Raw genomic sequence first — 23,288 nt, forward strand, 5'->3', positions numbered from 1 at the left:
GTTCAAGCAGAGGGAGAACACGCTAGAGCACTCTCTCCCCCAAAGCCAACTCAGTGGAGGTAAAAATGTTTGGTGAACATGAAGGATTTCCATATGGCTGCCCTGCAAATCTCCATGAGAAGAGCACTGCTAGAAAAAGCAGTGGTCTGATGTTTGCAAGAAAGTTCTGGTTTCTCTCCTGCGAAAAGCACATTAAATTCTTTTTTCTGGGTCTAGAACTGCCCCCATGTGCCATAACCTTCTGGGTGGGTAGAGATGGCTTTTCTGCTTGTTTATAATGAAGCCAAAGTTTTCTGTAAGTCCTGTCGTGCTCTGTTCCTGGATAAAGACCCAAAGAGCAGGAGGTGAAAGGATGCTACTGATATCAGTGTCTACCTGTCTGCTGGTATACAAAGCTCAGGAGTTGCCCAAACAGAGAGTATACGGGGATATGAAGGCATGGCCCTGTTAAATCTATGGAGTCCACTTTGTGAATTGCCTCCCTGGTGGTCCTGAGGGACTCCATCCTGAACTTGCAATAAATCCTGACACTGTTTACATATTCCAAGTCCAATATGGACATCCAGTTCCCTCTTTCCTTTGGGTCAACAAAGATGACTGACTAAAGCAGAGAATTATTCCTCTGAGGGAACTGGCTCAATGAACCCTATATCTAACAGATTCTGGATGATGTTATCACCTGTTATCACAGACGACTGCTGTTGCTGCTTTGTGAGTGTTGGGAAGACCGCTCCCTCTCCTGCCAACTCCATCCGGCCTAGGGGGGCGGGGCCTGCACTCACTGCCACAGCATAAGAGGTCTGGGAGAGGCCTCCGGGACATGACTGCTGTTGCTGCCGCTCGCGTGAGTGTTGGGAGGACCGCTCCCTTTCTGCCAACTCCATCTGGCCTAGGGGGCGGGGCCTGCACTCATCGCCACAGCATAAGAGGCCTGAGAGAGGCCTCCGGGACACGACTGCTGCTGCTGCTTTGTGAGTGCTGGGAAGACCGCTCCCTCTCCTGCCAACTCCATCCGGCCGAGGGGGGCGGGGCCTGCACTACCATTACAGTTTAGAGGACAGAGCAGCTACCGGCAGCAATGGACAAAGTAGTTTTAAATGTTTTAATTGCTTTTAATTTGCAGCACCTTAAATGGGGGTTGTTTTTTATAATATTATATTATTTCATTATCTGCTGCAAATGTTAAAGATGTTTATATATATTTTAAGGTGCTTTAAAGGTGCTTTTATTGTTTACTTTGTTGTACCACCGTGAATGGTGGTTTTTATCTATGTATCTTTGTTTGTTCCGTCTTGTTTTGTTTTTGGGGTTGAACATTGAGTGGGGTGGGGATTGGTTTATTTGGGCATAATTGTTTTTGGTTGTTTTGTTTTCTATTTTGTAAATGGAGGTTAGTATGAGGCTTGGGATTGCTACCGTGGAGGGGCGAGGGAGGTATGGCGGTGGGGGCAGATGTTATAGGCGAAGGGGATCGAGATACGGATATGCTCGTACCCCTTCCAATCTGCGCCCCATCCCGAGGGACGAGGGTAGGGTGAGCAAGGATTACTCACCTCCTTCACTGGTGTTGTGCAACGCCAGGTCTATAGGCAACAAAACTGCTACCCTGCGAGATTTCTTTATCTCGCAGGGAGTTGACCTGGCTTGTGTGACGGAGACCTGGGTGCGCGAAGGGGTAACTGTTACCTTACGAGAGATGGCGCCCCCGGGTTTCTCCGTCCTCCACCAGTCACGGACGGTGGGCCGGGGGGGAGGGGTGGCAGTATTAATCCGGGAAGATTGTTCTTTCAGGGCTCTACCATCGCCATCGATCCCCGGCACTGAATGTGTTGGCCTAGTGTGGGGCTCCGAGGAGAGCTTGGCTGTCTGGCTGGTGTACCGGCCACCTAGCGCACCAGCAGCCACCCTGTCAGGCCTGCTGGAGGCGGTGGCCGGCTGGGCCTTGGAGTTCCCTAACCTATTGGTATTGGGAGACTTCAACTTCCATGCTGATGCCACTCCCTCCTCACAGGCTCTGGACCTGGTGTCTTCCATGGCGACACTAGGGCTCTCCCAGTTTGTTTCGGGCCCCACACATCAAGCAGGCCACACGCTGGATTTGATCTTTGGCGCCGGTATAGATGTGATCATGTCTCCTTCGATGAAGGTGCCATGGTCTGATCACTACGCTCTGAAAGCCAGGATTGACTTTCCGCCCCCACCCTGCTTAGGTGGCGAGCCGATTTGGGCTCGCCCGCAGAGGCTGATGGACCCGGATAGATTCCGTCAAGCCTTGCGGGACCTTACTCCCCCGGCGACTCATTGACTGAGCTTGTTGAGGGCTGGAATACCCAGCTCCTGGCAGCCATCGATGAGATCGCACCTAAGCGCCCTCTGCGACCCCGCAGAAACCGGGCTCCCTGGTTTACCGAGGAGCTTCGGAAAATGAAGCGGGACCTCAGACGGCTAGAGCGAGTATGGCGGGGTGCCCGTGACGGAGCCTCAAGAACATCTTATAGGGTTTTAATGAAAACCTATGAGATGGCAGTGAAGGCCGCTAAGAAGTCTTACTTCTCGGCCTCCATTGCATCCGCTAGCTCCCGCCCGGCGCAATTATTTAGTATAATTCGGTCTTTAACGTCCCTTGAAGGACAGCCAAATTTAAATAACAATCTGACACACAGCTGTGAGGCATTTGCGAGCTTTTTTGCGGAGAAGGTCCTGTTGCTCTGCCATGACCTCCCTGCCAATTTGGATACAATAAAGGAACTGGAGGCCCCTTGACTGTCCTCGGGTCCAGTATTGGACCACTTTGACCGGATATCTCCAGCCGATGTGGACAGATTCCTCCAAGCTGGAAAGCCCACCACCTGTCCTCTTGACCCGTGCCCGTCATGGCTGATTAGAGCGTGTCCAGACGAGGTGCGGGGCCCCCTGGGGGATATCATCAATTTGTCCCTTGGCACCGGGATATTCCCAGGGGAACTGAAGGAGGCGGTGGTGCGTCCGCTCTTAAAGAAAACATCATTAGATCCCTCAGATCTATCCAATTACCGCCCGGTCTCGAATCTTCCATTCCTGGGTAAGGTGATTGAGAGAGCGGTTGCTGAACAGCCTGGTAGGTTTCTGGATGAAACATCTGCTCTGGATCCATTCCAGTCCGGCTTCCGCGCTGGTCATGGGACCGAGACGGCTCTGGTCGCCCTAACAGATGATCTCCGCAGGCAGCTGGATCGAGGCGGGTCGGGGCTGCTGATTCTTCTAGATCTGTCAGCAGCCTTTGACATGGTCGATCACGAACTCCTGGACCACCGCCTTGCCGACGTGGGGATCCAGGGCACAGTCCTTCAATGGCTGCGCTCGTTTCTCTCTGGTCGGGGACAGAGGGTGGCGCTTGGGGGGGAATTGTCATCACGCCACTCCTTGGTGTGTGGAGTACCTCAGGGTGCAATTCTCTCCCCGATGCTTTTTAACATCTTTATGCGCCTCCTCGCCCAGCTTGTCCGGAGTTTTGGGCTGGGTTGCCATCAGTATGCTGATGACACCCAACTTTATCTGTTGATGGATGGCCATCCTGACTCGGCCCCAGATACACTGACCAGATGTCTGGAAGCTGTGGCTGGATGGTTATGTGGGAGCCGGTTGAAGTTAAATCCTTCGAAGACAGAGGTCCTCTGGCTGGGGCGGGACGATAGGGGATCGAGGGGGCAACTCCCATCTCTTGCGGGGGTACAATTAGTGCCAGCACCGGCCGTTAAGAGTTTGGGTGTAATCTTCGATACCTCCCTCTCTATGGAGGCGCAGATTACAGCTATAACAAAGGCGGCATTTTTTCATCTCCGCCAAGCTAAGCAGTTGGCCCCTTATCTCTCTCGTCCTGACCTAGCCACTGTGATCCATGCGACGGTCACCTCCAGACTGGATTATTGTAACTCGCTCTACGTGGGGCTGCCCTTGAGACTGACCCAGAAACTCCAGCGGGTGCAGAATGCCGTGGCGAGACTCCTTATGGGGTCTTCGCTGCGAGAGCACATTCATCCGGTACTATACCAGCTGCACTGGCTCCCGGTGGAGTACAGGATCAGGTTTAAGGTGCTGGTTTTAACCTTTAAAGCCCTATACGGCCTAGGACCCTCGTACCTACGGGACCGCCTCTCCTGGTATGCCCCACAGAGAAACCTACGGTCTGCAAATAATAACATCCTCAAGGTCCCAGGCCTCAGAGAGGTTAGGCTGGCCTCAACTAGAGCCAGGGCCTTCTCGGCTGCGGCTCCAAACTGGTGGAATGCTCTGTCACAAGAGACTAGGGCCCTGCGGGACCTGACATCTTTCCGCAGGGCCTGCAAGACAGAGTTGTTCCGCCAGGCCTTTGGTCAGGGCGCAGCCTGACTCCCTCCTCTGGCAACCTGCACAGAATTTTGCTTAATTGGTTGCCATCAATTTGATTTAATTAATTTTTATAATGAAATATTTTTAGATTGTGTGATTATTTGACTGATTATTTGATTGTTGTTAGCCGCCCTGAGCCCGGCTTCGGCTGGGGAGGGCGGGATATAAATAAAATTTATTATTATTATTATTAGTTTCACCTCCGACCAGAAGGCTGGCCATGGTCAAAAACAGTATTTTGGTCTGGACTAAAATTATGTGACTGGGTTTAACACCCAGTTGTCCAATTAGGGTTCCTAGGTGAGGAGAAACAACTTCAATCTTCTTCCCACTGGAGGAAGGCTGGCAGCTCAGCAGATCTGCCCTAGAATATGTGTCACCATATGGGCTTCAGTTTCTAAAATCCCTGTAGTGAAATGAGCTTTTACTGAGGTGAAATGAGTAATAAGTATATCTAGGCTGTCCCTCCCCTGTTGGGATGCATTTGTCCTTTGTTTCTACAAGGGGTTGCTTGAGTACACATCACCAAAGAGACAAATCCTGTTAAAGGGCACTAATTAAAATGGGAGGTGTGGGGTGAACTCCCTCTACCAGAGTAGCAGTGATCACCTGGTGAAAAATGGCAAAGCATTCAGGGTGGGATCTACAATGAATGCCAAGGCCTCGGGCCTTGGCCAGCCTTGTCAATGCTCTATGGAGGATTCTATCATCCAAATCCTTGTTTTGAAGGTTTGCAAGTCAGAGAAATAAAACGATAATTAAAGAATGAAAGTAGAAGTGGCTCTTAAAGCCAGGGCTTAGTCCGAATGAGATTTCTTGACTGCCACATTGGATTTCTTTTCAATAGGCTCTTAATGCAACATTCATTATCCATAGGTAAGACAGCACATGACAACAAGACTGTCCCCAGGGAATCTACTACTGGGATTTCTAGTTTTTCCATTGGTTGGGAAGAAAGAGTGTAGAACCTGTGAGCTAGTTTAGCAGCCTTTTTGGTCTGTAAGGAGCTAGCCCATTCCAAGTCTACCATCTGAAGAGGAGAAGGAGGAAGAGCACTTCCTTGGAGGCTGACCAGAACTCAGAAAACACCAGTACGCCTCTGGAACTCATTGATGGCTGAGGAGCCAAGGTTGTAAACCAAGTGACAATAAGGCTTTTGCTAATAAAGGCAAAATATCATAATTATGAGTAAGTCTGGTAGTGGATTACCCATCAGTTATGCTGTCATAGAATCATAGAATCATAGAATCATAGAGTTGGAAGAGACCACAAGGGCCATCGAGTCCAACCCCCTGCCAAGCAGGAAACACCATCAGAGCACTCCTGACATATGGTTGTCAAGCCTCTGCTTAAAGACCTCCAAAGTAGGAGACTCCACCACACTCCTTGGCAGCAAATTCCACTGTCGAACAGCTCTTACTGTCAGGAAGTTCTTCCTAATGTTTAGGTGGAATCTTCTTTCTTGTAGTTTGGATCCATTGCTCCGTGTCCGCTTCTCCGGAGCAGCAGAAAACAACCTTTCTCCCTCCTCTATGTGACATCCTTTTATATATTTGAACATGGCTATCATATCACCCCTTAACCTCCTCTTCTCCAGGCTAAACATGCCCAGCTCCCTTAGCCGTTCCTCATAAGGCATCGTTTCCAGGCCTTTGACCATTTTGGTTGCCCTCCTCTGGACACGTTCCAGTTTGTCAGTGTCCTTCTTGAATTGTGGTGCCCAGAACTGGACACAGTACTCCAGGTGTGGTCTGACCAGAGCAGAATACAGTGGCACTGTTACTTCCCTTGATCTAGATGCTATACTCCTATTGATGCAGCCCAGAATTGCATTGGCTTTTTTAGCTGCCGCGTCACACTGTTGGCTCATGTCAAGTTTGTGGTCAACCAAGACTCCTAGATCCTTTTCACATGTACTGCTCTCAAGCCAGGTGTCACCCATCTTGTATTTGTGCCTCTCATTTTTTTTGCCCAAGTGCAATACTTTACAATTCTCCCTGTTAAAATTCATCTTGTTTATTTTTGCCCAGTTCTCTAATCTGTCAAGGTCGTTTTGAAGTGTGATCCTGTCCTCTGGGGTGTTAGCCACCCCTCCCAGTTTGGTGTCATCTGCAAATTTGATCAGGATGCCCTTGAGTCCATCATCCAAGTCGTTGATAAAGATGTTGAATAAGACCGGGCCCAAGACAGAACCCTGTGGCACTCCACTAGTCACTCTTCTCCAGGATGAAGAGGAACCATTGATGAGCACCCTTTGGGTTCGGGCAGTCAGCCAGTTACAAATCCACTGAGTGGTAGCATAGTCAAGACCGCATTTTACCAGCTTCTTTACAAGAATATCATGGGGCACCTTGTCAAATGCCTTGCTGAAATCAAGGTAGGCTACATCCACTGCGTTCCCTTCATCTACCAGGCTTGTAATTCTGTCAAAAAACAAGATCAGGTTAGTCTGACATGACTTATTTTTCAGAAATCCATGCTGACTATTGGTGATCACAGCATTCCTTTCTAGGTGCTCACAGACTGTTTGCTTAATGATCTGCTCCAGAATCTTCCCTGCTATTGATGTCAGACTGACTGGGCGGTAATTATTTGGGTCCTCTCTTTTCCCCTTTTTGAAAATAGGGACAACATTTGCCCTCCTCCAGTCTGCCGGGACTTCGCCTGTTCTCCAGGAATTCTCAAAGATGACTGCCAGTGGTTCTGAGATCACATCTGCCAGTTCTTTTAATACTCTTGGATGCAGTTCATCTGGCCCTGGAGACTTGAACACATCTAAACTAGCCAAATATTCTTGTACTATCTCCTTAGTTATTCTGGGCTGTGTTTCCTTTGCTGAATCATTTGCTCCAAATTCTTCAGGTCGGACATTGTTTTCTTTATCGGAGAAGACTGAGGCAAAGAAGGCATTGAGTAGTTCAGCCCTCTCTGTGTCCCCTGTTTGCATTTCACCATCTTCTCCTCTGAGTGACCCCATTGTTTCTTTGTTCTTCCTTTTGCTACGAACATACCCATAAAAGCCTTTTTTGTTGCTTTTAACCTCTCTAGCAAGCCTGAGTTCATTCTGTGCTTTAGCTTTTCTGACTTTGTGTCTACACGTGCTGGCTATTTGTTTGAATTCCTCTTTGGTGGTTTCCCCCCTTTTCCATTTTTTGTACACATCCTTTTTTAATCTTAATTCAGTTAAAAGTTCTTTAGATAGCCACCCTGGCTTCTTTAGGCACCTTCCATGTTTCCGTCTCATTGGTATTGCCTGATGTTGTGCTTTTAGTATCTCCCTCTTAACAAACTCCCAGCCATCATGAACTCCCTTTCCTTTTAGTATTACTGTCCATGGGATCCCACCCAGCACTTCCCTAAGTTTTATGAAGTCGGCTTTCTTAAAGTCAAGAAATTGAGCCCTAGTATGCTTGGCTGCTCCTTTCCGCTGTATAGTAAACTTCAGAAGAGCATGATCACTCGCGCCTAATGATCCTTCCACTTCTACCCCACTAACCAGATCATCAACATTGGTTAGGACCAGATCTAAAATGGCTGTTCCTCTTGTTGCTTCTCCCACTTTCTGGACAATGAAGTTGTCTGCAAGGCCAGTGAGGAATCTGTTTGACCTTATGCTCTTGGCTGAGTTTGACGTCCAACAAATATCCGGGTAATTGAAGTCCCCCATTACTACTATCTCCCTTCCTTTTGCATGCTTGGCCATCTGTTCCAGGAAGGCATCATCTATGTCCTCCGTTTGGCTTGGGGATCTATAGTAAACTCCCACAATGAGGTCTCTGTTATTCTTCTCTCCCTTAATTTTGACCCAAAATTAAAAGTTATGCTGTCAAGTGACCCTTCTCTAGCTCCCTTCTCCAAGCTACTCTGTTGTTGGAAGTCCCCTTGATTAAGAGGGGAGACTGAGGTGCCTGTATGGGAAGCCCTGAGAGACAACATTCTGCAGGAGGATAGAAAGCCAGCAGGTGTGCGTTCAGGCAAATACTGATTAGGTTCCTCTGATAAAGAGTGAACAAGCAGCATGGATTGTTTAGCTGGGGGCTTTTGTCTGGCTTCTAGCTATCCCTCCTGTCTGGGGACTGGGGGAGACAGAAAACTCTGAATGTGCTGATGCCATTCTAAAGTGTTTTTGAAATCTATCTTCTATCTATCTTCTTTGTTTTGTTTTAACATTTAATTGGTGAAATCATCAATAATAGCCCCATAAATTATATGAATAAATTGTTTCTCAGTTAAAAAAAAAAGGCTGGAGGTGAAGGACTTAGTAGCCATGGAGGAGGGAGACCCCAAAGACGACATGGGGTGTGGCATTTGAGCAGTTGTGGTGCATTTTTGAAAAGGCACTGCATTCTGCTAAAGTTAGCTGCAGGCAGCTATGTGAGTTGGCTGCTTGATGCCCTGCCATCCTCTGAAAAGGGACTGCCATATAAATGTTTTTTCCTCATCTGCAGATGACACCTGGTACAAAGATGCAGAGGCTGAGATAATGGTGCTGAGAGCACCCTCCTCCTGCTTTGCTATCCCTTTGCATCAGCTGAGCTGGAGGGCAGGTCAGTACTCCTCAGACTCCTCTGTTGTTGGCTGGCCTTGAAACTTTGTAGTGACAGCGCCAGGCATGACAGGACCCCAGCAGTTGGCTGCACAAAAGCAGGAAGCAAGCAGAGGAGGAATCTACAGGGCTAGGGTGAAAAGTTTGATCACATGTCCTCTGCCTTCCTGGGTGGTAGAAGGAATCAACCCACTCTGCAGGCTTCCTTTGCCCCAAACTAAAAATGTCAACTGAAACAATTTTTTTTGGCAAAAACCACACTTTCCCTTTTTTTCATTTTCCTTACACTTCAACGATTAATAGCACACCTAATATTTTTACCTACAGACTAGACAGTCCTAGCAGACAGAGCAATTTGAAACACAACAGACATCGCTGTGCTTTTGAAGAATACTGCTCAACATCAAAACCAGTAAATTTGGGAAGGGAAACAACTTTTACGAAAGAGAGAACAAAATGTACCAGCATCCCCATTCACCCCATGAAAGTTTCCAAGGACAATTGAAACCATGAACCTGAGAAGGCAAAGGCCTAGAAAGAACAGTAATCAAGAGGTAGGCAACTAGGTACAAAGCAAAGTGTTTGAAGGTCAGAACCCATTCATGGCTGTTGTGCATGTCTAATAAACACACTGTTGTTTGCATCAGCACTCAATTACTGTAGCAACCACAACTCACCCTGCAAACCTTGTCAATAGCCTTCTATCCAACAAAGATTTTCAGAAATAGTGTGCATATATCTTAAAACGTGCAAAGAATTTTCAATTAAGAAGTAGAAATCTACAAGCTATTCCTTCGCTGCACAAGTACTGCAACAGAGCAAATTTCACCACTCTGAAGGCCAACTGTAATTTCTCAGAGAAAATGTTTATGTCACCATCTCCAAGACAGAAACTGCTCAAAATTTGTCGGCATGGTGCCTTGCCTTGGGCACTGGCTCAACCACGTGGACAGTCTCCACATCAGGAGGTTGGCAAATGGTTCTCCAGTGAACTGGGGCAACCCATGAAGATTATGAGCCCCCATGTGAAAGCTTCTCGATGCAACAGCATGTGCAGCATCTTCCCATATTAAGAGGGAAACCTGAGCACTGCAGCAGCTGAGGCACCTATTCTAATGTGGCTGTCTATGCCTTTTGGCTGCTTGAATTCATATGTTTTGTTTTCTTTATTTATAGATTTATTTACATATCACCCCCTTGCAAAACATCAGGGCAGTGTATGGGAACATAAAAATCTTTTGAAAGCAATACAGAACAGTAATTAAAATGACTAGCTACTTAAGAGCATTTAAATTACCAGCTAATTCTCCTTTTGATATAAGAACAAAAGAGCTGCTCCCTCTGTCTGTCCTAAAGTAGAAGTTCAGGAGAATTTACCCAACCCAGACCAGAGAGGTAGGCAGAAATCATAGTGTGATGTAATTAACTTAGGACTGGAGTGTAGGATGACCAAAGTGGCCACCTGCCTTTCTGAACACTAAAAGAGCTGGAATCTAAAAACTACAAGTTTTGGAAAAGCTAGCAACAGCCAACCCATTTAAGAAGTTTTGATCTTGTATATTAGATATTTCTAGCTATTTTAAATTTGATCGCCTATCAGATGTGTTTATTTTTTTAAATCATGCTTGTAAATATGAAAGTGAAGTCAATCTTAAAGTTGGAGGGAAAGGTAGCTAAGAAGTAACCCCCAACCCCAACAGGTAAAAGGAAACTGAAGCAAACAACGCTAGAGGTATGTAAATAGTTTGTGCCCACAACTGTGACTCCATTGGCATGAAGACTGCTTAGGACAGTCACAACATACTGAAAAGGAGTTAGATCCATTCACTCCAGATGTTGCAAATCATTTGGTTTTCTTACTGCTCCAAGGACCCCTGCTCAAGCTCAACACTCTAAAACTTACTGTTTCCCTCTGAGCCTTCAGGCGCCATTCCTCTGGAAAAAATTAAATTTATTTAAAGGGACATGAACTTTGTCTCCTGTTTACCTCCACGCCCTGTGTCAGCATCATTGCCTCTCCTGTATGTAATATATCCCAAGGAGGAAATGAAATAGTTATTTCCACCACATCTGTTTATGTTCTCTGTCTCTGTATGTCTGTCTCTCTCCCCTTCACCTGCCTTTACAAACAACATTCAAAAAAATTTTAATTGACATCTATTGATGAAACTTTGGGGAATCAAGCAGAAAGGGGTGCATTCTACCAGGCAATGCAGGTATATTCTTCTCATTTCAACAGGGCAAATGTAGTTGCTGTCAGTACCTGTTAGATTCTAGTCCAGGCTTCCTCAACCTCAGCCCTCCAGATGTTTTTGGCCTACAACTTCCATGATCCCTAGATAGCAGGACCAGTGGTCAGGGATGATGGGAAGTGTAGTCTCAAAACATGTGGAGGGCCGAGGCTGAGGAAGCCTGTTCTAGTCTAAATCACTGCCTGTATCCACTGAATACAATTTAAGAGTCATAGCTCAGTTATTCCCTCTTGCTAGAACTGACTTCCATAATTGCTCATGTGAAATTTACTACCACATTGCTGGTATACTACAATGCACTATACATAAGCTCATTTTACATCTATACAGCTAATCTTGCTGGGTTATCATTAACTAAAACAAGTAAATGACAAAGAACTTACTGTGCAATCCTAGCCATGTTTGCTAAAAAGCCCTATTGAATTCAATAGGGCTCACTCCCAGCAAAGTGTATGCAATTCTAGTCTCCATGCTTTAAATTAGTAAAATTTGTAAAGGCGGATTCAGAACTACTAAAATTAGAGAACAGAAGTCTCTTCCTACTTATATTTAACTTAAAAAGTGGTGTTTCCTCTAACTCATATTTAAAAGTATTTCATGGTTGAAAAGGGACCTTTTTCTAATCTATGAATAACCCACCCACCTGCAGGATCAGTTTTGATTTACATGATGAACTGAACACATTCATGGCTGCCAAAAGTGACTGAAAAAGTCAGTATTAGAATTCCAGCCGTTGGCATCAAGGAAGCAGAAGGCACCACCTTGGTATCCTTCCTAACGTGTCTAAGAATGGGCACTAGCAGCTAAAAGCCTGTAGAAAATTAATATGCTACATCCAATAGCCAAGGAGGAAACTTGAGAACAAAAATAATTCCCCCAGAGCAGAAGGGGTGGGAGTGGGGGTTCACAGTTCAGTTTTTAACAAAATCAAGGACTGAACACCAAAGATATAAACAGAGGAAGACAAAAAAACAGAGCTCACCTCTTGCACAAACGAAACAAAAGCCTACATTTACAGCTGATGAAGAGTGATTGCTCCTTTTGGAATGGTTACTACAGATGAGAATGTGGGATGACACAAACAAACTTCCTGCAGCAATACAGCCATCTCCCGAGTGATAGGCAATAGGGCATCTCAAACATCTCACCATGCGACCTGTTTAATATAAAATGCACCATAGGACAGTATGTTTAGAACATGGCTACAGACTTCAAAGTCTGCAACGAAGTTTTGATTTTCATTTGATATACCTAATAATGATGTAACAGTTTTCAAAAAGCAATGACATTTTGCATCCCTAGGGGTGCAACTCCACCCACACCCTGGGGAGAACCTGTTTTGGATAATCCTAACATAAGCCGTAAATGGGCACAGCCAAATTCATATTGGGATTATTCCATAGGAGTGCAGAAAAGATCTATCACATCATATCATGCTCAGAGGTCAGGTTCCCAAGAACCTCAGCTTCCATAAATAAATAAAGACATTTTTAGTGCTCATGTCTATGAAGACAGCTTGAAACACCTGCTGCAAACTCAGAATCAGAGTAGATTTACTTACACACTTACTTACACACACACACACACACACACCCCTGCAAAGTGAGGCTTTCGTGCCCTGATTCTGGCCTTCCCCTCTCCCACATCTAGAAAAACTAGATGGCTGGGCTGTCAACACAGGGAGCAGTGAATACCACCAGTATTTCCCAAAGAATCTCTCTTTCACCTGCACATCAAAAGCATGGTAAAGACCCTTTCTGTCCACATGGCTCCACCACTGCAAGAGTGAGGGCCATTAGCAGAAGAGTCAACCTTTTCTTTGCTTTGACTAATCTTGATGAGGCTGAGATCCCTTCCCCCCCCCCCTTTTCAACCTAAAAGAGCATCAGTGCACCAAAGTCTTGAGAGTCCCTATCCAACGTGCCTTTTTGTGGCTGAGAATTCATATGCTCTACAAGGGTGGGGAACAGAACCTGGCTGATGGGCTGGATCCTTATCTCTATGCCCCCCTCCCCAATGTAAAGTATGACAGGTGGGCACACAGACAATCAGCTGACTGGTGGGGCTTACACAGCCGTGTGGCACTTACCAAATCCTGGCAATCAGGTGATCATCTCTTGCAAAGGGCTGTGCAGGTGCTGCTGATTAACAGTGTGTGCAAACCCCCTTTGGTGCAGCTGCGCCTTCTCCCATCCCACACCTGATGACATGTGTAGGGTTGGGGTCATGGCTTGGCTAAGATGGCCTGGTGGGCCTCATTAGGCCCATGAGCTGCAGGTTCCCCAGCCCTGCTCTATAGCTTATCTCAAATGTATTCTAGCTAACTCTGGCCTAATTCAATAAAGGCTGCTAGGAACGCTAATGGATGTTTGTTAGGCCGATGTGTTTCTGTACCTCAACCCAATTGAGCAATCCTCCAGCTATCCCTTCTTCTTTAAGTGACAGCTCCACTTTTCTTCACGCACAGGGTACACAGATTGTTTTACACAAAAGATATCAATAACCAAGCAAAATATAACGTCACTTCTTTTCACATCCTACTGTACAGGTTTTATGTCTGCTGTACCAAAAGGTCTCTAAAAATTCTGTTAAGTAACTGAAAATAAAATGAAACAAGCTCTGCTATACTTGTTGGTAGCCTAATATTTGGCTTCTCTTGTTCACTGCCAACAGCAATGAAAAACAGCCAGAGGCCATCAACACAGCTTAATACAGTAACTACTTCTCACTCCTTGGATAGAACCAGAACAGAAATATGGCCACCCGTATTAAGTGCCTGGCTGAGTTTCTTGCTGATATGATAACAATCTGAGACTAACTCAGCATACCGGCATGTCTGGTGCACGAGCAGATATTATAAGTTGCATCAAACATTCTCTGTCCACTAGTGCAAGGAGTCTTACACTGGTGGACGGGTGTTTGAATGTTGCACAAGAATCCAACACAACAGCTGGGATAGTGAAAACTTGTTACACAACAAGAAAACATTTCACTGGTGAAACAAATATACTGCTAAGTGGCTTTGTGTGGCACTCAACTAAGTTTTACTCAAAACAGACCCACTGAAGTTAATGAGTATGACTAATATGTGCTGACCCACTTTCAGATCTTGGCAATGGGTTCCTCCATCACAAGCCAACTACAGGAATTGGTAGCCTCAATTCAAGGCCACCAACACCATTTTTTATTTATTTAAAAGATTTCTGACCTGCCCTTCATCACAGCATGAACATCAAGATATGATACACCAGGCTGCCCTTGCGCCATGGGAGAATAAAACAGCACATTCTCCAAGGTAACTCAATGACCACAGGGAAGCCTTGTATCAGGATACCTGGGCCAGTGTTATGAGGCTGCCTTAATGGCAGCTATGAAGAGTGTCCCTGATGCTGCTCTTCCTATTTCCAGGGTCAAGCTAAACAGGCTGAGTGGTAACTGCAGCAGTCTAAGTGCCTTGGGGTTGTTGCTGCAACACATCAGAGAGTCTGCAGTTTCCTGCTCTTCTCCAAAGACAACAAGTAAGAATCTTACCTTTGCTCGCTTTATGAATATCCTTCTCCATGGAGCAGGCAGTACAGCAGTGTTGGGGGCAACGGAATCCTCGGGACTCAAAAACAGCCGTAGCAAACTTGCGGATGCAGACCTCGTGATAAAATTTGCCACAGGCATTGACAGAGCAGCGTTTCACGTCTTTGCCAGGCAGCTTGCAGGAAAAGCAGGCATGCTGTCCTTTAGAAAAGAGAAACAAAGAGGACCAGTCTAGGGTAAAACATTCTGAGAGTAGGAAACAAAGCAGCCGTGACAGGGAGTAGCTGCCCTAGGTCTCTGTAGACAGGAAAGGAAGACAACGGTATATTCCTGCCAGCTTTCTGAGGCTGAGAAAGCTGACCATCAAGGCAATTTCCCCCAGTTACTCAGTACGAATAGAAAGTGGGTGGCAAGGGGGGAAGCTGAGTTAATGGACGGTGGCTAGAAAAGAAGGAGCAAATTAGCCAAGATAGTGCCACAGAGCAAGATCCAGGCTGGGAAACCTGAACAGTTTAATGTGCTTACACACACACACACACACACACACACACGGGAAGCCAATATATTTGCTAGTGAACCCTCCAGGACACGAACACAACAGCCAAGCTGAACAAATGGCAAGCAAGAGCCTCCAGAACTCCTACCAGGAGAATTCACAAGGTGGAAGTCATTCCCTCATTTACCATTTTTGCACTCCAGGCAGATGAACTTCCCATCAGGCTGTGAGCTCAATCCTAGGCATTCTGTATGGAAGACCCTGCAGCATTCTCCTTCACAGGACACCAGAGATTCACCAGAACTTTCACAAATCTTAAGAGAAAATAATGAATATGTGATCATAACGACTAGAGGTTTTAAATATTCAATGTAAGCAATAAGAGCTAAAGCTAAAAGAGGGGGACACCACACAACCCTGCAAGGTTCCATCACTGTCTAGCACAGGACTCTTCTACAGGTCGTATTTTTTTGGCATGTCAAGAAGCACTGGTTGAAAAGTACTGGGCTGGTGTGACCAAGATTCTTCAGATGAAGTGGCTGGGCTAGCCAGATGGGAGGAGGCTTGAAAACCAACTGTTGGGGCCACCAGAAACAGGGAGCAGAGTAAGCCCCTTTCAAGGCCCTGCATTTGAAAAAAAACTAGTCCTGCATTGCTGGAATAAGGCAGCCCCACGGTCAGGAGCTTGCAAGGCATGAGGAGCACACCAAGGCAGAGGGCAACCCTCAGAGATCCTTGCGACACCGTTAGTGACCCTGGGCAGACTCCAGAGCAGTAATGATGTCAAGAACCTGGTAACACTACTCTGCTTCAGCTCTACTCCTATCATTGGGTGAATGTGATCAAACCAATATTTTCTTCACTCTTTTAACAAACATTTATAAGGTGAAGTATGGTTTCTACTTGAGTACAGAGTCAGTGGCTGGGAATTCTTCCAGACTGACCCAATGCAGAGTCCAACACTGAGGGTTGTAGCCAACGCTAGCTTTACTCAGAGTAAACTCACTGGAATTAGGACAGGACTTTAGGCTCAGTGGGTCTATTGTGAGTAGAACTTAGTTGGCTAAACCCCTGTGATGCTGCTACATATACAGTGCAGATGTCATTACCTCAGTTAAGTTTGAATCTTTTTTCCAATCCCTACATTCCCTCCTATTTCTACATTCCCTCCTATTTCTACATTTCTACATTCCCTCCTATTCCCTCCTATTTCACTTTCCACTTTATAAAATTTGCACAACTTCAAATGCCTCCTATCAGATGGAATGTCAGCATATGACCTGTTTTGCAGCCAATCAACCTCTGATGGGCTGCCACAATACTAACTAAAATAATGCTAACCAGCCTTATAGGACTATTGTAAGGATTACTAAACTAAAGTAATTTGATCCCTTGAAGTTCACCATTAAAATGGTCTTTAAATACTGATTACTAGGGTAGCCGTCAATGTCAATGTAATGTAAGGATTCTGGTCTTCAACCCAGTTCTGTTTGATTCAAGTCTGCTGCTTTGCAGATTATGCCCAGCGCCCTTTAGGTAAGGTTGCAATTTCATGTTTTCTAAATGTCAAGTCTTCTAAAAAGTAGTGCCTGGCTAAGACCATTACCAAGCTGAGATATATTAGGTTTATAGGCGCAATTCCTTGACACCCTGCCATAACCTGCTTAGTCCTGGAGTCTTGCCTAATACTTCTACCCCTTCCACTGCTATTCACTCCCCATATTTTCCTTTCAGTGCACTGAATCCACTACAGTCATATTCATTTCTTCTTCATCTCTTCTCACTGCCCCCACTTCTCAGCACCTGATTGTATTCTAAATGAGGGATGGATGGGACAGTCTATTTCCAGACCATGTCAATCCTGCGTGTGTTCATTTGTAAGTCCTGTTTAGAATCCACAGGAAAATGCATATTTAAATTTATTTTAAAATATACATCATTCTAAACATCTTTTATTCTAAGATACATATTTTTGACACATTTTAACACCTTTTTTGAGCAAAGAAAATACCACAAAATTCAAAGAAGTGCTAAATTTGAAGGCTAACTATATTCCAATCCACCTATTAGTCCAGGAAATGTGTACCAGTTTGCATCCAAATTCACAAAAACTAAATTCCTCAAACATCCCTACTCTAGATATGACCTATCAGAGGTTATTCTCCCAATTCGTGACTTTAAGGCTGCAAGCCTATAATCACTTACCTGGGAGTAAGCATCATTGAACTCAGTAGGACACTTAGTTTTGAGAGGGCGCATGTAGGCATGTGCTTGAAAACTATCACAAATCTGTATTATACGTTGTAATAGGTTCAACCCCTAGTGACCTTTGGACAAAGCATTTAAAGGATAGTTTTGTCTCTGTCTAAAATACAACTACCAGGATCAAGGGAACTTAGAATCTTAGACTGTGTTCACATTACCGTATAAGGCGCACCGGCCCACAGGACGCACCTAGTTTTTTTGGGGGGAAATAAAGAAAAAAAAATATTCCCCCCCTTCAGGCGCGAGGCTGGGGCGGGAAGCTGTCCCCTGAGCTTGTGGGGCTGGCGGCGGGGAGAAGCAGGCTTCTCCCCGCCGCCAGCCTTCTAACCAAGTCGGGGGACAGCAGGAAAGGCGCGCTGCGCCTCTCCCACTATCCCCCGAATTTGCGGGGCTGGCGACGGGGAGGAGCAGGCTTCTCCCACCGCCAGCCTTCTAACCATAGAATGCCTATGGGGCATTCGCCCCATAGGACGCACACACATTTCCTCTTCATTTTTGGAGGGGAAAAGGTGCGTCCTATAAGGCAAAAAATACGGTATATTGTATCCTGCGGTTGCTGTTCCCAAAGATGCCTATTGTGCTTGCCTCTTGGAATTTGCCAGCCGCCCTCAAGACAACCAGTGTTGGACTTGGGAGACCTGGAAGATTCAAATTTGAATCCCCACTCAACCCTAGAGCTCACTGGGTGACCCTGGCCAGTTGCTGCTTCTCAGGCTCACAGAGAATAAAGAGAGAAGGTGGGGTATTTTATAGTCTCTCATTGATACAGAGGACAATCTGGTGACATGCGAGTGGGAATTGCTTTAGATTGTTAAGGTGTTTTTATTACTGTTATAACAACATCTACTTTTTTATCATTAGCAGAGTACCTGGATTTTTCAATGAGGTGAGCATTTGTTAAAAATTGTTATGGTTGCTTAATTTTTGTTTCAGCATATGGTTATAACAACTAAATGTTTCCCCCCTAAAAAGGATGTGGATGATGATTACGATAATAATAGCAATAATGTGGAATTTCAGAGTCAGTGCCCTCAAGCTTTGTGGATCTATAGAGGTCTAAAGTAAATGGGAATTCATTATGCACTGAACAGCTGTGATTCAGTTGCATTTTGGCCAGCACTAATGCAAAGTAGCCACTTTCTGCTTAATTTGCAAGCAAAAAAAGCAGGAAAGAACTTATCCTGGGCACTCAGAGTTATATAGTATCAGAAGCAAGGCTAATCCCTAATTTTGCCAGAGGTACAAATGCAGAGAAAATTAGCTGGAGGTATATTATGGGAAATGCAGTCGAAGGTATGTAACAAGGTTGTGAAGTAAGTGGTTACACTTCGGGTTACATACGCTTCAGGTTACATACGCTTCAGGTTACAGACTCCGCTAACCCAGAAATAGTACCCCGGGTTAAGACCTTTGCTTCAGGATGAGAACAGAAATCGTGTGGCAGCGGGAGGCCCCATTAGCTAAAGCGGTGCTTCAGGTTAAGAACAGTTTCAGGTTAAGAACGGACCTCCAGAACGAATTAAGTTCTTAACCCAAGGTACCACTGCACTTCTTAACTAAGGCTTGAATCAGCTAAATAGCTTTCAAGTCCATGCTGGGATTTAAACATCATGTTCCATGGTGCTGGCCTTGTGTTGTCCAAAAGGTTTTAGCTGAAAGCAGTGCAGCTCAATTCTGTGCATTTTTACTCTGAAGTAAGTCTCACTTACTCTTGCTCCTATGAGTGCATGTATAGGATTGCAGCCTTGACCCTGCCAGACTTTTTATTTACCTGACATATTGTGTCTCTCTTACTTGTCCCAGAACCTCTTCTTGATAAACTTGAGTCCACGGATTGTACATCAGAAGCATCAGCATCTGCGGCAGCTGAAGGGCTGTCTGACTGTTTTCCAAAGCTACCCTAAAAGAAAAAGCCCACAGCCACTTATATTGCCAACTTTTTAAAAGGAATGCTACAAAAGATAAATGCCACTGATTGAAAGAGAAAACCATAATCATATGATAGACATTGAAATTTTCTATGAAATCTTCTCTCTTATTTTAGATCAACCCTATAGTATGTTCTGCCATTTCCAAATTCGTATCAATACAATGTGTAAATGAGGAAAACATCACAGCCTGGGGGGGGGGGGGCTGCACCAAAATCTGAAATAAGAAAAGTTGAATTGTGTGGCATGGAACTTAGCTTCTTATTTTCAATAATTTAGTCTGCCTGTTGGAGGAAGCAAAAGGAGCAAAACTGAGTATTTTCACAACCATAGGACCTTGCTAAATGAATTAAGAGAGAGGGAGGAAAGGAGCAGTAGCTGAGATTCTGAGTAAGTTAATTGTTGTAGCTAGGATGTTTTCTGCATCTTTGAAATATGCAACTCTGTCCATAACACCAATCTACTCCCTACATTTCCCATTTTCAATGTAAAATGCTCTGACTAATCAAGGAGAAATTATGCACAGTTCACTATCATCAGTTATTTGCCCATTTCAAAGCACATCAAGAAATACAAAACATGTACCTGTGGATCATTAAGACCTCTCGAATCAGAGTCAGATGTATCTCTGTATGCTGAGCTAGTCAGTTCTACATCTGTTGAGGCACGACTCCTTTTCTTTAGAGGCTTACAAGAATCTGAAATCTCACTGGCACCTTGAATACAACATACTGCAATTAATCTTAAAAGATCTCTTAAATGTATTAAACACTGAAGGAGAAACTAAGGGGCTGGTTAGACACATGCAGAGATGGAACTGACAAGACACTTAGTTTAAAAGCTTTTAAAATTGCAACTAGTCCACTAAGATAACTCCAATTCTTTGAAAGATTGTCACTCCAGCCCATAGATCAGAGGTAGCCCCCAGGGTGCTCTGCAGGACTACATCTCCCCTCATTCCTGACCACTGGTCATGCTGGTTGGACTGGATGAGAGTAGGGAGTCCACAACATCTGGGAGGCACCATGGAGAAGAAGGGAGTAGCAGGGGGTGAGGGTGCTTTGTATAGTGTTTATTTCATTCATCCATAACCTGTCTTTAAATATGAAATATTTTCAAGGCTGCTTACAGTATAAGCACTAAAACAGTAATAAAAACAACAGAAGTTGAATGCTATACAGTACGTAAAGGTCAGGGAAGAGGCAATGATGCTCAACCCTACAAAGCTAAACCCCACAAAACTAAAATTCAAAGCATGCTTAAAAAGGCAGCAAGAAAGGGGGGGGGTTGACCATAGTGTTATTTATAGATTTTTTACCCTATTCTTCAGTAGGCTTTGGGGCAGTTTACACATATCAATGGCATATTGCTGTTATAATGATTATTTGTCACCTAGTACAAAATGTCTCAATGACTTGCATGATTTTTTTTAAGTGCATCATCAGAGTTAAGAATAAAATAATACCATCCTCCCCTCCAAATAATATTTGCACAGAAACAGCAGTAAGAGTGGTAATCACATTCCCTCAAATGCTTGGAGAAGACAGGCATCTTAACCTGGCACTGAAAGGATGTTCATGTTGGCATCAGAGGCCCTTGCCAGGAGAGAGCATTCCTTAAATGGTGGGGAGGGAGACAACAGAAAGAAGTATTCTGCCTTCTCACCACCCTCCGAACCTCTCTGAGGGGCCGGGGAAATGTTGGAACAGACCTATAGCTGTCACAGGGAGCCACCCTGGCAAGGATACTTTTTACACTTTCTGCAAATTGTCTGCTCTTATACACAAAAGGCTGCACCAGAAGCAATTATCACCACACACATTTTCCAGCTTATATTGAATTGACATCCTTTTGTTCATATGTAGTGTGATAGAGAAGACCAAGGTCATCACTATTTCAATGACAGTTATTGGGGACAGAGGAGCTGGAAATAATAAGTCTCGTCCCTGCCTTTCCACAAAGGCTAAAATCCATCACAATGCTTAAGAAAGTCTAAAGAATCTTTAAAAACTCTCTCACCCACCCCATTCCTCTGAAACAAGACCTCCGCACCAAATCAGCTTTCCATGTGACATGCAAGATGAGTGTTTGAGAAACACAAGCCCAAAGGCTTCTGAGGCTCATGGAACCAGTGACAAAGCTCTTTTGATTTGATTTAGTTCTTTTGATCCCTACCTGCCCGCCAAACTTTTCCTAGCTTTTGTAGGTCAGTGCAACAGATCCAATGCTACCAGACCTGATTGATCTAGCAGAAGGAGAGACAGGACCACAGGGCCTCTCCATCTACTCTGCTGAGAGACCAGATCCATCAGGCTCCTCCCTCAACTGTCATCTATCCACAGCCATCCCATAAGGCACGAGAGAGGGGGGGGATGGAGGACCTCTCTATGGGACCTGCTGAAAGATCGGCAACTCCTCTCCAAATTGTTCCATTCCAGCCAGTCATTACAAGAACATTCTTCTTTCCTTTTTTGTTCCACCCAATCCCTTTTGAGTTTCTGTCTTTTAGATTCTGAGCATTTCTTATATTTGGTTATGTTTTGGCCACTCTAGAAGCCTTTTTCGGCTGAACAGCATATTAAAAATTCTTTAAATAATAAATAAATATTACCTCCAACATCAGAGGTAGGATGTCTCTGAATATCTGTTGCTGTGGGAATTTTAGATGGGCTTCTGGTCTGATCCAGGTGGGCTCTTATGTTCCCTGCATTAACTGTTAATGCAAGAGATTAAGAAGGAGTGTCCCTGCTTTTTGCAAGCTTTTAAAAAGAACTTTAAAAGCATGCTGTTGTCCCTATGCTCAGGGACCTGGTTCATTCCCTTTTTATTTGATCTGGCTACCACTGGGCAGTAGGTAGCCAGTTGGCAAGCAAACTCTTCTGGCAAGCAATGACTTCAGACCAGGGCAAAGTCTGTGAATCCCAGTCCTATTTTCCTAGTAAGCGCTCCAATAATCTATAAAGTAGCATGGAAAAAGGGGACAAGAAGGACTTGAGGCAATGAAGTACAGTCCTACACCACTCCATTCAGATGTGCACATTGAAATATGCAAGAGGTGGTTAGGCAGGTGGTTGTTAGATGTGGGACTACAATGCCTACATGGATTACTTACATACACAACATGGAAGGCATAGATGAGTAAAAATAAAATAGGCTGTATACCAAGTTTTGGGTTATAAGCAGCACTACTCACCTTTCTGTAATCCAGTCTTCACTGTTGTCTGTGGGACTGTTTCCACCTGTTTGGACAGGAAAACAAGCAATTAATAGAGGAATTTCCTGTTCCCTAGTATAACAGAGGAAATGAAACTTCAATGCAAGCAATTAGCAAAAGGGAAACTCATGTTGCCATCTGCACCCCCACCCCACCCCAGCAAGTCGTTTCTGATCCACCTCTTATGGAGATAAGTGACGCTGCCTTCTCTGAACTGGGTGATGAGGCGCCTTCCCTGAACTGTGTTTACTTCAAATCATTCACTTTGTGTACTTAGTGATGGAATGCTTTTATCTTTGGTCCAGGCATCAGGAGAGGGGGTTTAGCAGCCACTCCTTGGGCTACAGAAAACCCCTACAATGGCTAAGAAAAGTAAAGAGAAACAGGACACTCTAGTTCCATGTGACGCTTAACTTACTGCCCCATTTTTTTAAAAAAGGCACTTCCACTCAGCAAGCACTTGAGCTTCTGAGGCCATGGGCTGCTCCTCTGTATAGAGTGCTGCAAAGGCAGAGCGGAGCAGGAAGCATTGCAGGCCTCTATACAGCAACATCAGCACAGTGCTCGGGCAGGCAAGTTGGCGACCTTGTGAAAGCACTTCGTGGCCTCCAGGATCAGTGTCTTGGATCCTACATTGGAAGGCAAGCTTTCTTCCAGAGTACACCCAAGTTGTGAATTTGGTAGTTGCAAG

General features: G+C 45.0%; 1 protein-coding gene across 5 annotated transcripts in view; it reads right to left on the reverse strand.

The window, feature by feature from the left end:
* Positions 1 to 23,288, reverse strand: part of NSD3 (nuclear receptor binding SET domain protein 3) — an 88,177-nt gene that overhangs the window by 24,860 nt on the left and 40,029 nt on the right. For 4 of the 5 annotated variants that reach the window (XM_082200229.1, XM_082200228.1, XM_082200227.1 and 1 more), the window contains exons 9-14: positions 22,577 to 22,622; positions 19,969 to 20,099; positions 19,227 to 19,355; positions 15,378 to 15,504; positions 14,698 to 14,895; positions 12,149 to 12,322 (exon numbers count right to left, since the gene is read on the reverse strand). In XM_082200229.1, the coding sequence (XP_082056355.1) occupies positions 12,149 to 12,322; positions 14,698 to 14,895; positions 15,378 to 15,504; positions 19,227 to 19,355; positions 19,969 to 20,099; positions 22,577 to 22,622 (805 nt within the window). The remainder of the gene's footprint in view (positions 1 to 12,148; positions 12,323 to 14,697; positions 14,896 to 15,377; positions 15,505 to 19,226; positions 19,356 to 19,968; positions 20,100 to 22,576; positions 22,623 to 23,288) is intronic. The other variant, XM_082200230.1, reaches the window with a different exon arrangement.

Source organism: Podarcis vaucheri (genome assembly GCF_965113315.1).
Source record: "Podarcis vaucheri genome assembly, chromosome: 15".
In the NCBI taxonomy this organism is placed as follows: Eukaryota; Metazoa; Chordata; class Lepidosauria; order Squamata; family Lacertidae; genus Podarcis; species Podarcis vaucheri.